The following is a 17,353-nucleotide window of genomic DNA, read 5'->3' as shown; positions in this document are numbered from 1 at the left end:
GTTTCATTTTATTTGACAGATATTCTCTTCCATTATCACAATGGAATCTACTCAACTTGCAATTAAAATGCGTTGTGGCCATTGCTTCATATATTTTAAAATAATGGAATACTTCTTGATTTCAACACGTAAGCAGCAGTAAAGTGTGTGTAATCATCATCATGAGAAAAGTAATTATGTAATTGCATCCATCATACGAGGTTGGACTAATAAATAATAGGCCCCATCAAATCTATGTTCAAGTTCTAATGCCCGTGTGGCATGTTTTCTAGGTTGATTGTAAGGTAACTTTGTCTGTTTTCCCTAGACACATCCCTTATACACATTCATATCTGTGAATCGGTGTTCACATTCATTCCTTCCACGAGACTCGGTAATTTCTTAATACTGTCGTACCTCAAGTGTCCCAATCTCATATGCCATGTTTCGATACATCTGAAAGAAGTGCGTTTTCTTCTTCGTGTAGATTTAGCACGTAGAGTTATTTATTAGTGATCACAGCTACAATTCCGTTTTTCTCAATTACACCTTTTCCATTCTCAAATGTGACGAAAACCATTCTTCTCTAATTTTTTCACAGACAGTAAATTATGATCCAGATCGGGAACCAATAATACCTCTTTTATAGTTATATAGTTTTTCTTTCCATTCACTAAACAACATACTTTAATATCACCAAACTTGTCCGCCTGTAATATAACATCAGATTTTGCTACTCTAATTTTAACAGGATATTTACGTGACCTTATATTTTTTTATTGGTGTATTTTCGTTACCAAAATGTTCCGTAGTACCAAAATCCAGAACCCAATTAAAAACTTGGCATTCATTTATATGAGCTGAAAAACAAAATTTTAAGTTATTAATTTTGTTATAATTTTGAGTATTAGTTATATCCCTTTTTTGAGCATTCACAGCCACATTCGCTGACTTCAATCGATTGTTTTGACTGTTCTCTTTCTTTTTGCAATCAGCTTGTTTATGTTCAAAACCACTATATTTATGGCACTGTATCTTGAATTTGTTTCCTCCAGCTTTTGAAGTATATTCAGTCAAGTTAAATTTGTTCGATTGTACTGAAAAAGGATTTGTTGGTTCGACTTGCTTTTTCTTGTCGACAACCAATCGCTTAGCCTCTTCGTTAGACGATTCTTAACAAAGTCAATAGTTAAGTTTTCCGCCAAGAGCGTCTCTATCATTGTGACCACCTGATTAAACTCGGTTGGCGTAATAAGAAGATGGCAGATCAGGTCTGTCTCTTTAAGTTTGGCGTCTGTCGCTCGCAATTCCCGAATTACTTTATCGAACGTTAAGAGATGATTTGCCATTGTTTCACGATTTGGGTGAAATTTCATCAGGTAAAAGTTTCTTCCACAATAGCAATTGATTCGCTATGCTTTTCCGCTCGAATTCCTTCTCTATTAATAGCGTTCAAATTCCATGTGCATTGTCACAGCCTTTTATGTATTCTAGATGACTATTCACGACACGTTGGATTATATGAGAACGGCACTTCCGATAACGTTTTTCCAAATTTTTCTGTTCCAATTGTTTTTGCGCATTTATCGCAGCCAAGTCACTTTCCGAAAGTTCGATCATGCTATAATACGGATTTCTAACGAAGTCCAACAAATCGAGTTCGTTCAACAGAGTCTCCATCCTGAATTTCCAGTTTTCGAAGTTAGAACCCGATGGTTCGATAAAAGATGCTCTTTTCGATAAAAGAGAAATTTTATATTTTCCCACATCCGTCATATTAACGTTGTGTGAATGCCGACACGAAACTTATTCCACAATAAATGTTCTTCAATAATGTTAGTTGTTCACCGAACTCAAGAACGGCCTGGGCCCATAACCTGATGACTTTCGGGATTAAAAAGGCAAGAAGTCTTAACTTATAAAATAGAACACTTTATTGCCACTCGTATATATATATATATATATATATATATATATATATATATATATATATATTGCGATGACTTTTCCCTTCGCGGATCGTCGAACGCGGCGCGCGCCCGCCGTCGCGCGAATGTTAGGTTGCGCCGAGGAACTGGAGTAAGACTCGCCGGATAGGAGATGCGGGAAAAAGGATCGTTGTCAAAAACGCGAGGCAGAAGGAAAAGATATATGCAATGGGAAGGAACGGGGTGGAAGGTGTTCCTCGCGTGCCATGACGAAATCTTTAATAATTTGTGAAACAGTTAATTGGGCGCCAAATACGGTCTTTCATCAATTTGCTAAATACACGAGATAGGCGCGAAAAAGATGCGATAGAAAGGTGTAGATTTCGTCGCGGGTGGATTAGCTTACCTAACGGTAGAGGGACAGGGCAATCATGTTGAACGAACGCGATACTGAGGCAAGAAGCGATAAAGAGTGACAGAGCGACAAATACACGCAAAATGAAAATAAAGTCGTTAAATACAACTAGAAAATAATAGATTTATAATTTTGAAGAATAGTGTCTGGATGGATAGACCAAAATATGCGATGAATCGCGCGGGTAATCGGCGACGGTAAATTCGCGGAAGTGAGATTGAATAGCAGAGGCAACTTTGCGCCGCGGAAAATATAACGTCGTGCATTCAAGATTGGTCGGGCTTATGCCTGTGCGGAATTACGCAGGGTCGAGCATCGGATCCGTTCTGATCGATAATATTTCGCTCCTTAATCTAGAAGGAACGCCAACCACATGCATCCAGTACAACCCCGAAACATACAAGAGTAATATAAGCTCGCAATACCTTATACAATATTTCGTACAAACCGCAAGATCACGCTATCGCTCATTCATCCCAAAAGCATATAATTCAACAGTACCGAAAAGAATAAAAAGTAATATATCCGCACGAAACACACTCACACTCGACGGCCAACATATTAACAAGAAATACATAATCATGAAACATATAACTCATCAAACTCACATTCAATGACAGACTACGCACACGTATACGACTTAGACGCTAGACGGATGAAAAATGACGCGACTAATGTACTACCCTATATTTCCGATCCGCGAGCTCCAAGAGAGATGACACATGCGGTATTAAACGCGCAATAATGTTTTAATCCACGAGACCAATACTTAAGATGTTTCGGGGCTCGAATCGCTTGCCGACGTGGCCGTGCCGCAATTGAAATTACGCTAATGACCTCTTTTCTTCATGCCTCGCGGCGACGGAACTTCCTTGACTTTTCGGAAAGCCAATTCCGTACGATCCTGCACGCTGGCGCGAGAATCTCCTCGTCCTCTCGCGCTTCACGCTGTACACGCTCCTCAAAATTCGATTGTTGATTTTCTTTCTCCCGTCTGATGTTCTCCCGATGGTCGCCCCTCGTCTTTCGAGCTATCTGGGATTGTTTTCTTCCTGACCGCCTCCTCGCTCCTCCAATAAGACTCCCAATCATAACGACAAGCGAAAAAAAATATCGAATTAAAATAACGAAATTACGTCAAACCATTAATGCCCCTCTGGAGATTTCGGTACGGCTTTCGCGATTTTCGACTGGCGCGGGCGCGTATCCCGGGCTCAGCGATCGGGGAGAGATCCGGTGGACGCGCGCAGAACGACAACGTCACAATATATATATATATATATATATGTACAGAGTATTCGATATGTAACTAACCAAACAAAAAGTGGAGGTAGATTGGGCTAAAAGCAAGTCAAAAAATCCTGTATCATTTTAAAATTTGCAATAGTTATTGCGTTATTAATTAAAATATGTGAGCGCGATTTGGAAAGCGATAGACTGGTATCGTACGGGCATGTACGACGATTACGTGTGTAAATTTTTTAAAAACGAAAACATCATCTAAGCAAGAAGTGACTGCATGACTCCACCTCTCGCTTAGATAATGCTTTCGTTACTAAGAGATGTACACAAGTAAATCCGTCATACATGCCTGCCAATACCGCTTTTCGTTTGGTCAGTTACATGTTTGACATCCTCTATATAAGAAAACAGTTTATATAAACATATATTTGATATGACCTTATTTCCGAGTTACAGCCTATTTTATTTCTAAATATTTCCAATTTTTCTACATACAAAAAAATAATCTTTATTGTGCAGCAAAAAAAATTAATTTAGATAGAAAACAATAGAAAAATAATACAAAATATATTAAACTGCAACAAGAGGCAGAGCGATCAGCAGGCTGATATAATACCAACCTGAGTATAAGTGTATATATGAAAATATATGAACGGAGTATGTTAAAAATAAGTATTTATTTTTAGTGTATTATTAGCATTGAGAAACTGTAGAAAAGTCATATTTGAATTGTGCCGCGCTAGAACATAAGGTATAAGCATTTTATACTAAGTAATACTCGTGCGACACTTATGGCAAAACTATGCAGTACATTTTTATGTTTCCGTTTTTCGGTCTTTCTTCTTCTTTTCAAACCGGCCAGGTGCATGCGTGCACGTGCTATCCGAATAAATCGTATTATAATCCAAGAACACAGTTTTTACTTTTACATCCTTAACAGGTTATGGGCCCAGGAGTGCTCGTTAAGTTAATATTTTTGAGTTTTTGTTAGTATTTCATGAGTTAGTCGACGTTTTGTTGTAAATCGGCCAGAGAAGAGTGCCTAGCCACGTGCAAGAGAGGCATCGGCCATGGAGAACGATACTGTAAAATTCACAAAGCTAAAAGGCGCTTAAAATTGCTCAACATGGAAATGTCAACAATAAAACCGAGGTTTTGAGGGCTCAGGAACTTCTCGGTTATAGATGGAGATTTCGTTGATAGACAAACGTTATCGAGCATGCTAAATGGACTAAAATGGATGTAAATGCATAAAAAGTCATCTAGCCACTAGTGTTGAAGACAGCCAATTAATTCACATTATGAATTGTAAGACTGCAAAAGAGATGTTGGACAGCCTGCACCACGTGTACGAACAGAAGTCGGAAATTGTAGTGCATAAGCTTCAACAACGATGGTTTCAAGTGTCCAAGGACCTTGATAAGAGGATAAGAGATCCACACATATAGCAAAAATTGAGGATTTGGCGTGCAAATTAAAAATACTGGGTCAGATCGTTTCAGACTCTATGATTATGGTTAAAATACTAATAACTTTACTCATGCTATAGTTATTTTATTACAGCATGGGAATCCACAAATATGGAACAGAGAAAGCTAGGAAATTTGGTCGAAAGACTGTTAGTGGAAGAAATAGAATCAAAGGTAAAGAACAGACAGAAAATGAAGCTCTCACTGCAGTGAAGCATCAAGATGAAAGTAGAATAAGAAAAAAGGGCTTTCGCAAAGATAAAAAGCAAGAGGAAAAACCTGGAACGTCATTATTGCAAACAGAAAGGCTACTGGAAATACGTAGACTCAGGAACCACAGATCATATGACTAGTAACAAGGAGTAGTTCAATGAATATAAATCCCTGAATGATCCGAAATCTATTAAAATTGGAAACGGCCGAGTTATATGTGCAAAAGGAATAAGAACTATTAATATCAAGGCATATAATGGTTGAGAATAGAAACCGAAGCAGTTAGCAAATATTCTATATGTACTAGATGTTATAACTTATTATAACATGTACTATAACATATACTGTACATATACTGTAGATATAAATATAATTTGTTCTCAGAGTGAGCAGTCATGGATAAGGGCCTTCGACAAGTTGCGGACAAGTAAAAAATGATGTTTACAAGGCATAGTTCAGATTAATTTTGCTAATGTAGCTATAAAAGAAGATTTACATATTTGGCATGAGAGGTTAGCTTATAAAAATATTTACAAAGTGAAGAATTTTCTCGAGATAAGAGGCATTAAACTCAAAAGGAACATAAGTTAGTATGTGAAGGATGCATCAAAGAAAAAATACACAGACAGCCATTTCTAAAAAGTGTTATAGCCAAAATAGCTATAACCAGATTATTATTTCTATTTATAATATTATATATTTTAAAGAAATATTTTTTAATTCGCCTTCCGACTTAGCGAGTTATCGCGAAAGGCATATAATGTTACCAGCGCCAAACGCTGACGAAGCGAGCCACGCACTGAGGCTAAGCAATAGCGAGAAGGCACGAACCATCGGAAATGCAAGGAATTTCGATCGAACAATCTTAGCTTGCATTTTGGCCTAACGAGTCGAAACGAGCAACGCAACCATATATGGTCATATCGCTAAGGGATCCCCTCTAAAAATCAATCAAACAGGAAGCAATAAAAGGTAGCACGGCGGGCAGTCATTATTATTAATTTATATCGGACAGTCGTTAATAGCGATCTAAATCGAGCAGTTAGTCGTCGTCTTATCGCAAAGTGGAGTAATATATATAGTAAGACGCAACAGCTGATCTCGCGACGATAACCAAGATATCAGGCGCGCGCCAACGTAACTCTATACTGCGATACGCACAGCTGTGAAGGAGGACGAAAGGCAAGGAAAAGCGACTCAAAATTAATAAATAAAAATAAAGTTTTTATTCAAAAAGAAATAACACACCACAGTAAATCGGCCCAAACCTGGTCTTCGGCTTCCAAGCCTTAGTGATTAATCCCTTAAATCCAGTGCCTCCCTGCGAGGCGCAACAAAAGGAACGAAAGGAATGAGAGGACAACAAAACCAGGAGAGATTATTCATGTGGATTTCTGTGGATCGATGCAGGAGCCTTCTATAAATGGTTCATATATGCTATTATTCAAGGATGATTATTTAAAGTTTGTTACAGCATATTTTGTTACTCATAAGAATGGCATATACGAATGTCTGAAAGATTTTATAAAAAAGATATCACATGCAGAAATAAAAATAAAGATCTTAAGAACAGATAATGGACTCGAATTTGTAAACAGATATATTAAGGATGTCAAAATATGGAATAAGACCAACGTACTGTGGCCTAGGCATCGGAACAAAATGGTTCAGCGGATCGTGAGAACCGGACAGTAATGGAAACGGTTAGAAAAATACTACATGAGAGAAATCTTCCTAAAAAATTGTGGGCAGAAGCAGCAAACATGGAAATTTATGTAATTAATCGCACAGAACGGATCAACGTAGGAAGAACACCTTTTGAGATGTGGTACGATAAAAAACAGAATTTCAACAAATTAGTTGTTTTTGCTAAGGCATACGTGCACATACCAGGAGTGCACTAAAAAAAATTGAATTTCAAAGCTAGGGTAGGAGTTTTTGATGGATACGGTAAAAATGTCAAAGGCTTCAGAATCTGGTATCCTGAAACAAATAAAGTTGAGTATGTGAGGGACGTAATCTTCCATGAAAGAAAATCAAATGTGTGTGTTGATAAGGTAATACAATCATCTGAAACAGAAAAAGAAATCGAGTTAGAACAACACATAGATATTTTAGAGAACTCAGAGGATGAAATAGATCAAGAAGAACCAGAGGATAATTAACAAGGGGAGCATGCAGTTGAAGCACTGGAAATTTAATCTGAGGGAGAGACAATGAAGGTCACGAAGATGGTCAAGAAGAGGAAATTGAAGAAATTCAGCAACCAGAATCTTTGCGAAAATTAAAAAACATAGACAATTTGAAACGTCCGTCAAGATATTACCAATATGTGGACCCAGATAGTTTATTATCCGCCATAAGAAAGGAGCAAAGGACATATGATGAAGCTATATCTGGGCAGAATGTCGGGGAATGGAAAAAAGCAATGAATGAAAAAATCCATTCGTTGGAAGAAAATCAAACTTGGATCCTCACTGATTTACCAGTTAATGAAAAAATAATTAAAAACCGATGGATTTACAAAATAAAAGAAAAATGACAGTATAGGTAAATATAAGGCAAGATTGGTAGCGAAGGGCTACACACAAAAGTATGGTGTTAATTATATGAAACCTTCAGTCCGGTAGTAAGATACGAATCTATAAGGATGATCCTTGCTTTGGCAGTTATAAAGAATTTAACGCTAAAACAATTTGATTTCAAGATCGCATTTCTTAACGGAAAACTTTTGGAAACTGTCTACATGAAGCAGCCAGAGGGGTATGAGGGCGGATCTAACGTATCTGCAAACTAAAAAAGAGTCTCTACGATTTAAAACAAGCATCATGTTGCTGTAACCAACGTCTCACTAAGTTTTTTGATCATCATGACTTAAAATCATCTCAAGCCGATTCATATGTCTTCACAGGAGGAGGAGATACAATAATCATACTGGCAATTTATGTGGATGATCGACTAATTGCGATAAAGGACAATGAAATCGCTAACAACTTGCTTCGTGCATTAAAGTAAAGAATTTAAAATTATTATTGGAGAACTAAAATTTTTTAGGTTTTCAGATAAAAATTCAGTTAAATAGAAGTATCACAATGAACCAAGTCTCGCTATGCGCAAGAATGTAAATTTCGAATCGAAATTTCTTATTGACGCAAAATATGGAAAGACGAAAATCTAATTCTGACTGCATTATTATCAAAAAATCCATATATAAAATGTATGTCTGCTATTTTATTGTTTCACTAAGCTATTATTTTTATTTTAAACGTAGACTATTGAGTTAATAACGCTAACGTATGATACGAATACTTTACTTTCACTGAGCACAAAGTATGAACCGCATCACGATATAAATACCACGAATTTATGTTTATAGATTAGTAAGATCTCAAATCTTTCAGATCTTAGATAACCGGCAGATAAACAGCAAACTGATAATCAAGTATACTGTCTTAACTTCGTTAGAAAATAAAAAAGGTTGAAATTCAGAAACAAAGTCATATCGAACATATATGTTTATATGAACTATTTTTTCTTTATTTTTGTATCCTGGATCCACGCTTGTAATATTTCGCACTTATTAGGAAATATCCTGTACATATAATAATATTCTATGTTTTCTATGAAAAACATATAATAATATTTTTTAACAATATTTTTTAGGTATGGGACGCCAATAATAATCAGTTATTATACAGCAGTGGTATTGGTGATTATCCTGTAACAGCAATCAGTTGGTGTTCCTCGGGTAACTATTTTGCTGTTGGATCTTTCAATACAATCAAGCTATGTGATAAAAATGGGGTGAGATTTATTAATTTCTACTATTATATGTACTAATGTTTTATTATTTTATATAATAATGCATAGAAAATATATAAAAACTTTATAAAAATAAAATAGAACTATGAAAACTTAAGTTAATATTTGTTTCCAGAAAAAATGCAAATTTTCAAATTGTACAGGATATTTCAGAATCCACGAAACAAACTTCAAGGGATGGTATCTTTCACCAGGAGAATCAATTTTTATCAAGAAATCCATATCTTTCGATATATCTTTAAGGAACTACACGTCTTTGTACGGACCATCTGTGAAGAAGGCAATCCGTCACGCGACATCATTGCGTAATATTTGATAATGATAGAGTCCACTTTCTTTAAAGAAATCTTAAAGCTTTTGAGTAGTCACCACAGCCATATTGGAATCATAACATCAGAGATGAGAATAACACGCTAAAAATTTTTGCATACCATTTTTAAATAAAAAAATATTTTGATAAGACAACACTACAAATCGCTTTAACACACTTATAAAATTGTTATTTTGTTGTTTCATCAAAAAATCTTTTCATTTAATAATGGCACGTAAGAATTCTTAACGTGTCATTCTCGCTTCTGACGTTATTCTGTAGTCAGACTCAACACTATTCATATTCACTCTATGGTTTCAGTTTATTAAATGTTCACAATTTCACATAAATTTCGCTTGATATTCCAATACCTCGAGATCATCTCTGGATCGCAATAACGCCTCGAGATAATTCAGATCGCGATAACATCTCAAAATCGTTTGATTCTTTTAAAAATATTGCACAGGAACAATGCTTGTTGATTGCTTAGAACAAACAGGCAGATTGAGGCCCGCCGATCGTGACAATCCACGAACGCTTTGAGAAACCGAAAATCATCTTACTGGTGGGCTTTAGATCCGGCCATCCGCGGATGCGACAAAGCTGTCCACATAAAAAAGAGGAGACCGCGGCTCGACATGGTGTGTCCACATCGCTTGCGTTTTAGTCCTCTTTCTTTCATTTATGTCTATATATGCACGACTTTTTTTACACAACAAATATCACGATTCCAATATAGCCGCGGTGATTACTCAGGAACTTTAAAGGGAATAAAATCAAAAGATGTGAACTTTGTCATGTGCAATGTTGTTGCATGATTGATTACCTATATCAGGCGATCCAAATAGGAACATACACTGTCAGTTCGGAAAAAAGGAAACTGATTTTTTGTATGTCGTATAGATGCCGCTATTCATTTGACTGTTATGGAACCTTTTAGTATCATTTTTCAGAAATGCGCCAATTTTTTTTTAAATCATTCAAATAGCCGATTTGAAGTCACTCAGTTAGTTACATTTTTTATCGTGTCAATAGAACAATAAGCAGTAATTAAATTTCATGCAATTAAACTTGGCAAAACGCCTACAAAAACATTTAAAATTATGAAAATTGAAAAAATTATGTACAGCGATTCGTGTTCAAATCGGTACAAAGATGTTTAAATGATAACAATTTTGTGAAGACTGAGAACCGCTCGGAGATGCTAAGAAACCGGGACGCTCTGCCACAAGTTTAAACGATGTTAACATCGAAACGATTCACAACCTTTTTTTCACCAATCATCGAAAAATCTCGTGTACTATTGTTGTACTAATGTAAATCTCATCTGCGATTATTTTGCACGAAACACGACGGTTAGTAAAGAGAAGTTTGCAAATCGTTTCAATCGCGTCGTTTAACTTATGGGGCATCCAGGTCTCTTATCGTCTCTCAACGACTCTCGGCCTTCATGAAATTATTTATATCACATAAACATCTTTGCACGACTTAAACACGAATCATTATAAACACTTTTCATAATTGTAAATGTTTCTGTAGGAGTTTTGCCAAGTTTGGAGTGTTTAATTACTGTTTGTTGTTTCATTGATACGATAAAAAAAGTAACAAATTTTGATTGCATACTAATCTATTATACTTCAAATTGGCTATTAACAATTTAAGAAAAAATAGGCGTACTTCTGAGAAATAACATTAAGATTCCATAGTAGTTAAACAAATAGCAACACCTGCACGACATACAGAAAATCAGTCTTTTTTTTCAGACTGACGATGTATATAACTATTTAAGAATGCGTTGAAAGATACAGGTTCTTCGATAAAAATTGATATTTTTTGTGAGACCATTATTCCATAAAGTTTGTCTCATAAGACTTGAAATATTTTGTGTAAATTGCATCTTCAAATGAAATATCCGATGTAAAGTGTTACAAGCAATAGTTCTAAAAATATTTGTCGAATCAAAAAGTTGTTCATGAGAAAATATATTTGAAAGGTCTTACTAGCTACACTAACATAAATCGCCCTCGCTTCCTCTGCAAGGCTGCAGGAGGTAACTTCATAACTTCAATAAGTGTTTAGATGAGAAAAGACATCAGTTCGAACATTTAACAAAATAAAAAATAAAATAATTATAAAATCTTTCATTTTATTTATGATTTTATTATTAATTTGAATGCACAAACGATGCATTCGGATGTTTAACATTCTCTGGATGTCCTCTGGACGTCTTTGAAATATATGTGATGTTAGGGACTCTACTTTAAAGTCTAAATGCTTATATCTTTTGAAAGAAGTATTTTTCACACAGGTGTTTCAGATAAAATTTATTTGTTTTGAATAAAATTTCAAAAATTATAAACCTTTGATTAAACTGAAATTTTAACTAAAGCTTGTCCTTGATTTGAATAAAGTGAAGGTTTTTTGCCGATAAGGCCCCATTTGCTCCCTATGCCCCCTCAAAGTTCCAAACATTTTTTACTGTATATCTCCGAAAATATTGATTTTAGAGAAAAAAGGGTAAACCTGCATAAAAGGGGGCCCTCCTCGTATGACTTTGACCTTGACATATGTTATCAAGGTCATGACCCTGAACAACATACAAAAGGTTTTAACCGTCGGTCATTATTAATTAAAAAGTTATTAACAAAAAAGGTATGAAAAATATAGCAGCTATTTTGGTAACCCTGCATAAAAGGGGACTCCCCTCGACTTTGTATTTGACATATGTTGTCGAGGTCATCGTTCTGAATCATCTTGATTTTGAAATAAGTGGCGGTCACGATCCGTTAAAAAGTTATTAACAAAATAAGTATTAAAAATACAATTTACATTTTTGACACCATATAGATAGAATCGCAAGTAGAATCGCATGTGAACAGCCATAATAATACCGCTTACTTCTGCTTTACAAGCAAGCGCTTTATATATAAACAGAATTATTATTGCAGAATTATTATTACAAGAATCACCTTCAATATATTTCGTATTTATACATTTTCATTGCTTAGTCTGCTTCAGATGCTTCAGTCTGTCATCAATGTAGCATGTAATTTGTAAGTTGTAAAGCGAGATCCACTCTGCCTATCGGCAGGGTGGATGTGAGAGGGAGGGCCGAAGGCCCCTCTTAACCCCCTCCCCCCTGTGTGTGTATGTGTGGGTATGCGTGCGTGCGTGTGTGTGTGTGTGTGTGTGTGGTATGTGGGCGCGCGTGTCATGCGAAAATGTGCGCAATTTTACCATTAAATCAATCAATTATTTTCTGCTTTAACAAAAAAACTGTTCAATATATTAACGATTCACTGCTAATGATTTTCTTCGTTCATACATATATTCTTTTCACATATACATTAATTGTTTATGCCTCTCAATACTCAATACTCAAAATAACTGCTATATTTTTCATGCCTTTTTTGTTAACTTTTTAATTAATAATGACCGACAGCTAAAATCTTTTGTATGTTGTTCAGGGTCATGACCTTGATAACATATGTCAAGGTCAAAGTCGTACGAGGAGGGTCCCCTTTTATTCAAATTTACTGAAAAAAGTTAGACTAAAAATGAAGCCTTTAAAAAACTCTACAAATAAAGTTATATACATTTTTCACATAAACTTATTATTTTAAAAGTTACGTGATAAAATAATAATTTTAACGATATCGTGTTAATACAATGTATCAGACCAGATTCATAAAGAAATACGTGAGAAGATAGATTTTAATATGAATATCGAATATAATAGTCTTTATTTCAATAAATAAAAGCAATACAACGAAAGTTATGTCGATTGCTCGGCGAACGAAAGAGAACTGCCCTTCTCTCGGGCTCGTTAGACTTATTTATATTTTCGCAAACCGTCTCTCGAAACTTCGATTTTTAGTTACAAAGTCACGTATAATCGTGTATCGGTTATTATTTTAAAAGACCCGTGTCTCGCTTATCCTAACGGTCTCGTTTTAACCTCGCGATCGTCAATAAATAAGTGCTATTTGTAAATATGTTTAAAATACAAAGTCAAATATGACCAACGATATAATACTAATTTTAATGATATAATATTAATGATGAACGACATAATATTTAACGGTATAACATTTTGTTCTCACAAATATATATTAATAGATTTTCTTCAGTTGTAGATTTCCAAATCAATTTCTTCTTGTAAACCCATGTGGAATCTCACTTCGCATTAAAACATGCGTGGAAACAATGTCTTCCGCTTCCCCTACGGGGAGGGGGGGGCTCCACTATTATTAAAATTAGACACATTGGTTTGGTTTGAACTTCGCTTCGCGTGAAAACTTATAAGCCCATGTGGATCCTCACTTCACATTAAAAAGGGTATGCGTGGAAACAGTGTGTATTAACACGATAGCATAAAATTATTATTTTATCGCGTAACTCCTAAAATAATGGGTTTACGTAAAACATGTACCCTTTTTTGTTCAATTTTTTTAATAGCTTTATTTTTTTGTTTGAAACGTGTTTTTCTAAAATCATTATTTGAAGATATACAGCAAAAATGTTTGGAATTTTAAGAGGGCATAGGGGGCAAATGGAGCCTCGTCGGGAAAAAACCCTTAAGGTGCTTTATATGCAAGTCAAAGACAAGCTTTGGTTAAAATTTCAGCGCAATCGGAGGTTTATCGTTTTCGGAAATGTACTCCTTGTTCTTCCCGTAGAATCCAATTATGTACATTTTATATAGACAATGTCATTTGAAATTATTAAGCTTTCGCCTTTATTGAAGGACATGTCAGGGCGATTTTATGTTTACATAATTAGAAAAACACCTCAAATACATGAAACTTTTTCATAAATAATTTTATGATTTGATAAATATTTTTAGAATTATTGCAATACTTTATGTGAGATACTCTGTATAATTGACAAATACATATAAAGTTTAAAACATGAACAGCATTTATGAATGTAATTCTTATATATCAAAATCACAATAATTTGTCATTAAAATGCGGTAAAATTTTAGATATATAATTATTCAGACAGCAAAAAACTGAAACATGATGAAATGATATCTTTTTTAGATTATCCATTCGTCAAAACGAATACATGTCTAAAAGATGTTTATAATACATTTTTTCACTTTGCTGAAAAAATTTCTTAAAAAAGATATATCATTTTGTTATCTTTTTATGATTATTTTTCTAATAAAGCAAAAAGATTACAACATTTTTTTGGCTACATGAAAAGTTTATTTACTTACTGCTATGCGACGCTTTATATGCTATCTTATTTAAGTTTTAATTCACATAAAAATTATATAAAACTTGTAAAATGCTGTTAGTAAAATTGAAGATGGTAATATACATATTAGATCACAGTGTGATCTAATATGGATGCCAGAATCAGGTCCTGCAGCTCACGGCTCGCGAAGCGCACACAAGCACAAACCGCGTATATGTGCGGCCTGCGCTTCGGCTAATTTCGAAGAATAGAGAGGAACAGATGCTACGCTTTCTAACTCCTTCTCGCTTTCATCAAGCTGATAACTGAAGGCGACGGGCGATGATGAGCGTGAGCCGATAAGTGGCTAGTTTATTACGTACGACAGCATTAAATGCTTTTCCGACTCGCGGACTTTTTATTATATATATATAATATCTTTTTACTATATTAAATTATTATTATCATATATATTAAATTTTATTATCATATGATAAAAGATATATTTATGTGTAAGGATTTAAAGATTTTTTAATTATTTTATGTTACTTTAATAATTACTTTATTAATTAATTACACAAATATGTGTATTAAATTATAAATAATATGAAAACCAATGGTGAGTGGACTTCCACACCATCCATGAAGTTCCACTAATGGCGCGTGAGGTTTTACGTGGACTTTCGCCTAGAGCCCATTATACTACATTTTATTTATATATTTTATAGATATATATTTTATAGATATTATATCTCTTGTGAACAAGGTTCGCGGATTTTTGTCTGGAATTGTGTAATCAATATATTCTTTAAAAGGGAACTTGTATATGGATTTTGAAAAATTCATAAAATTAATTATTTTATGGTAGAGGTAACTGACTATGTTTTCGTCAGATTTCTGCTTGTGTTTACAAATAGACGCAAAGTCCGTCATGTTCGCTCGTCTCCATATGCCCAAATTAGTTTATAAAGCTGATCACATTATATACTGAGCATATAAGCTTGGATACATAAAGTATCATTTGATGATAGCCTTCTTCATTGTATGCGATAAAAATTTTACGTGCAGTTTATCGCATGTTTTAAGACATGCGGATTCTGCAAGTCATAAAGAAAATGTGTTATCAAATAATAACAATACAGCAGTACCAAAAATGTCACAAAAAACAGTTTTAAACAACAATAGTTAGAGATTGATTTCGTTAAGCCGTGACTATGCGAAGTATCACATGATGCCAGTTCATTTTTCTGCACGTTTTGTAATATACTTGTTGTTGATGGTTTGTCTCAAATCTATCGTCATGCAGAATCCAAAAAACATATTATAAAATGTAAAGAAAATGAAACAAGTAAATCCAGTGACGATATAAATGAATTATTTTTGCCATTTGAAGAGCGAAAGGAATCAGCAAAATTCGCTATATCGCGTTAATTGCTGATAAAAATATTTCGCATCGGCAAAAGATATTCTTACTTTTTTCCAAGAAATAGGAAAAGATTATAATGTTTTGAAAGATATGAGTATGGGCCGAACAAAATGTATAAATATAATTTCAAATGTGCTATGTGTGGTATGGAAGTTCACTCACCATTGGTTTTCATATTATTTATAATTTAATACATATATTTGTGTAATTAATTAATAAAGTAATTATTAAAGTAACATAAAATAATTAAACAAGCTTCTTTAAATCCTTACACATAAATATATCTTTTATCATATGTTAATAAAATTTAATATATATGATAACAATTTAATATAGTAAATATTATATATATATAATATTATATATATAATAAATATATATAAAATATTATTATATATATAATATTATATATATAAAAAATATTATATATATAATAAAAAGTCCGCGAGTCAGAAAAACATTTAATACTGTCGTAATAAACTAGGCACTCATCGGCTCACGCTCATCGTCGCCTTCAGTTATAAGCTTGATGAAAGCGAGAAGGAGACAAAAAGCCTAGCATCTGTTCTTCTCTATTTTCCGAAACTAGTTGAAGAGCAGGCCGCACATGCTGTTTGTGCTTGTGTGCGCGTCGCGAGCCGTGAGCCGCGGGATCTGATTTTGGCTTCCCAGTCTGGAACATGTGGAGAACTGTCTAGTGTGCGTGTATTGTGTGTCACTCTTCTGTTAATATTTTTTTCTACGCTCTTAACAGTAATATTAGTTTTTTCTACACTTTTAACAGTAATATTAATAGCTTCCGCTTGAGCCCGAACCAATTCTTTCCGTAACTGTCTATTCCAACGATTCCACGAACATTCGATAGCCGCTCGCAAAGATCGTTTTGGTCTTTCCATTAAGGAAAAAGTAATAATAAATAATAATGCAAAAATCGCGAGAAATCTTTAATTTGAAAAACAATTTTTGGAGGTTTTTCTTTATTTGATTATGCGAAAGGATTTTAAATCCAGAAGGAGGGAAAAGAAAAAGGAAGGTATTATTATTTATATATATTCTTATAATATATATACAGGGTGTCCGGCGTCAATCGCATCACCCGTCGTGTGCAGATAGAGCAAATAAAACTGAGAAGAAAAGTTCTGTATCATTTTTTTCGATAACACTTAATAAAAGAATTATTATTGAGTGAAGTCTAGCAATTCAGCGCCGATTTTTAGCTGGACGCACGTCTGCAATAAGCCGCGCGCTTGGCATGCGTGCGTGAGCGCTCAGCTGTCACAGTGCCTCACGTGCGCCCGGCTAAAGATCGGCGATGATTGGCCAGACTTTACTCAATAATAACTCTCATATATATATATATATATA

The 17,353-nt window shown here is 34.4% G+C and overlaps 1 protein-coding gene across 1 annotated transcript in view; it reads left to right on the top strand.

Annotated features, from left to right (window-relative positions):
• Positions 1–17,353, top strand: part of LOC126855578 (intraflagellar transport protein 80 homolog) — a 200,653-nt gene that overhangs the window by 37,009 nt on the left and 146,291 nt on the right. The window contains exon 6 of the mRNA XM_050603381.1: positions 8,910–9,050. Within this exon, the coding sequence (XP_050459338.1) occupies positions 8,910–9,050 (141 nt within the window). The remainder of the gene's footprint in view (positions 1–8,909; positions 9,051–17,353) is intronic.

Source organism: Cataglyphis hispanica, chromosome 16 (assembly GCF_021464435.1).
Source record: "Cataglyphis hispanica isolate Lineage 1 chromosome 16, ULB_Chis1_1.0, whole genome shotgun sequence".
Lineage (NCBI taxonomy): Eukaryota > Metazoa > Arthropoda > Insecta > Hymenoptera > Formicidae > Cataglyphis > Cataglyphis hispanica.
The sequence above is the reverse complement of the archived record's forward strand: the minus strand, read 5'-3'. Positions and strand labels throughout refer to the sequence as shown.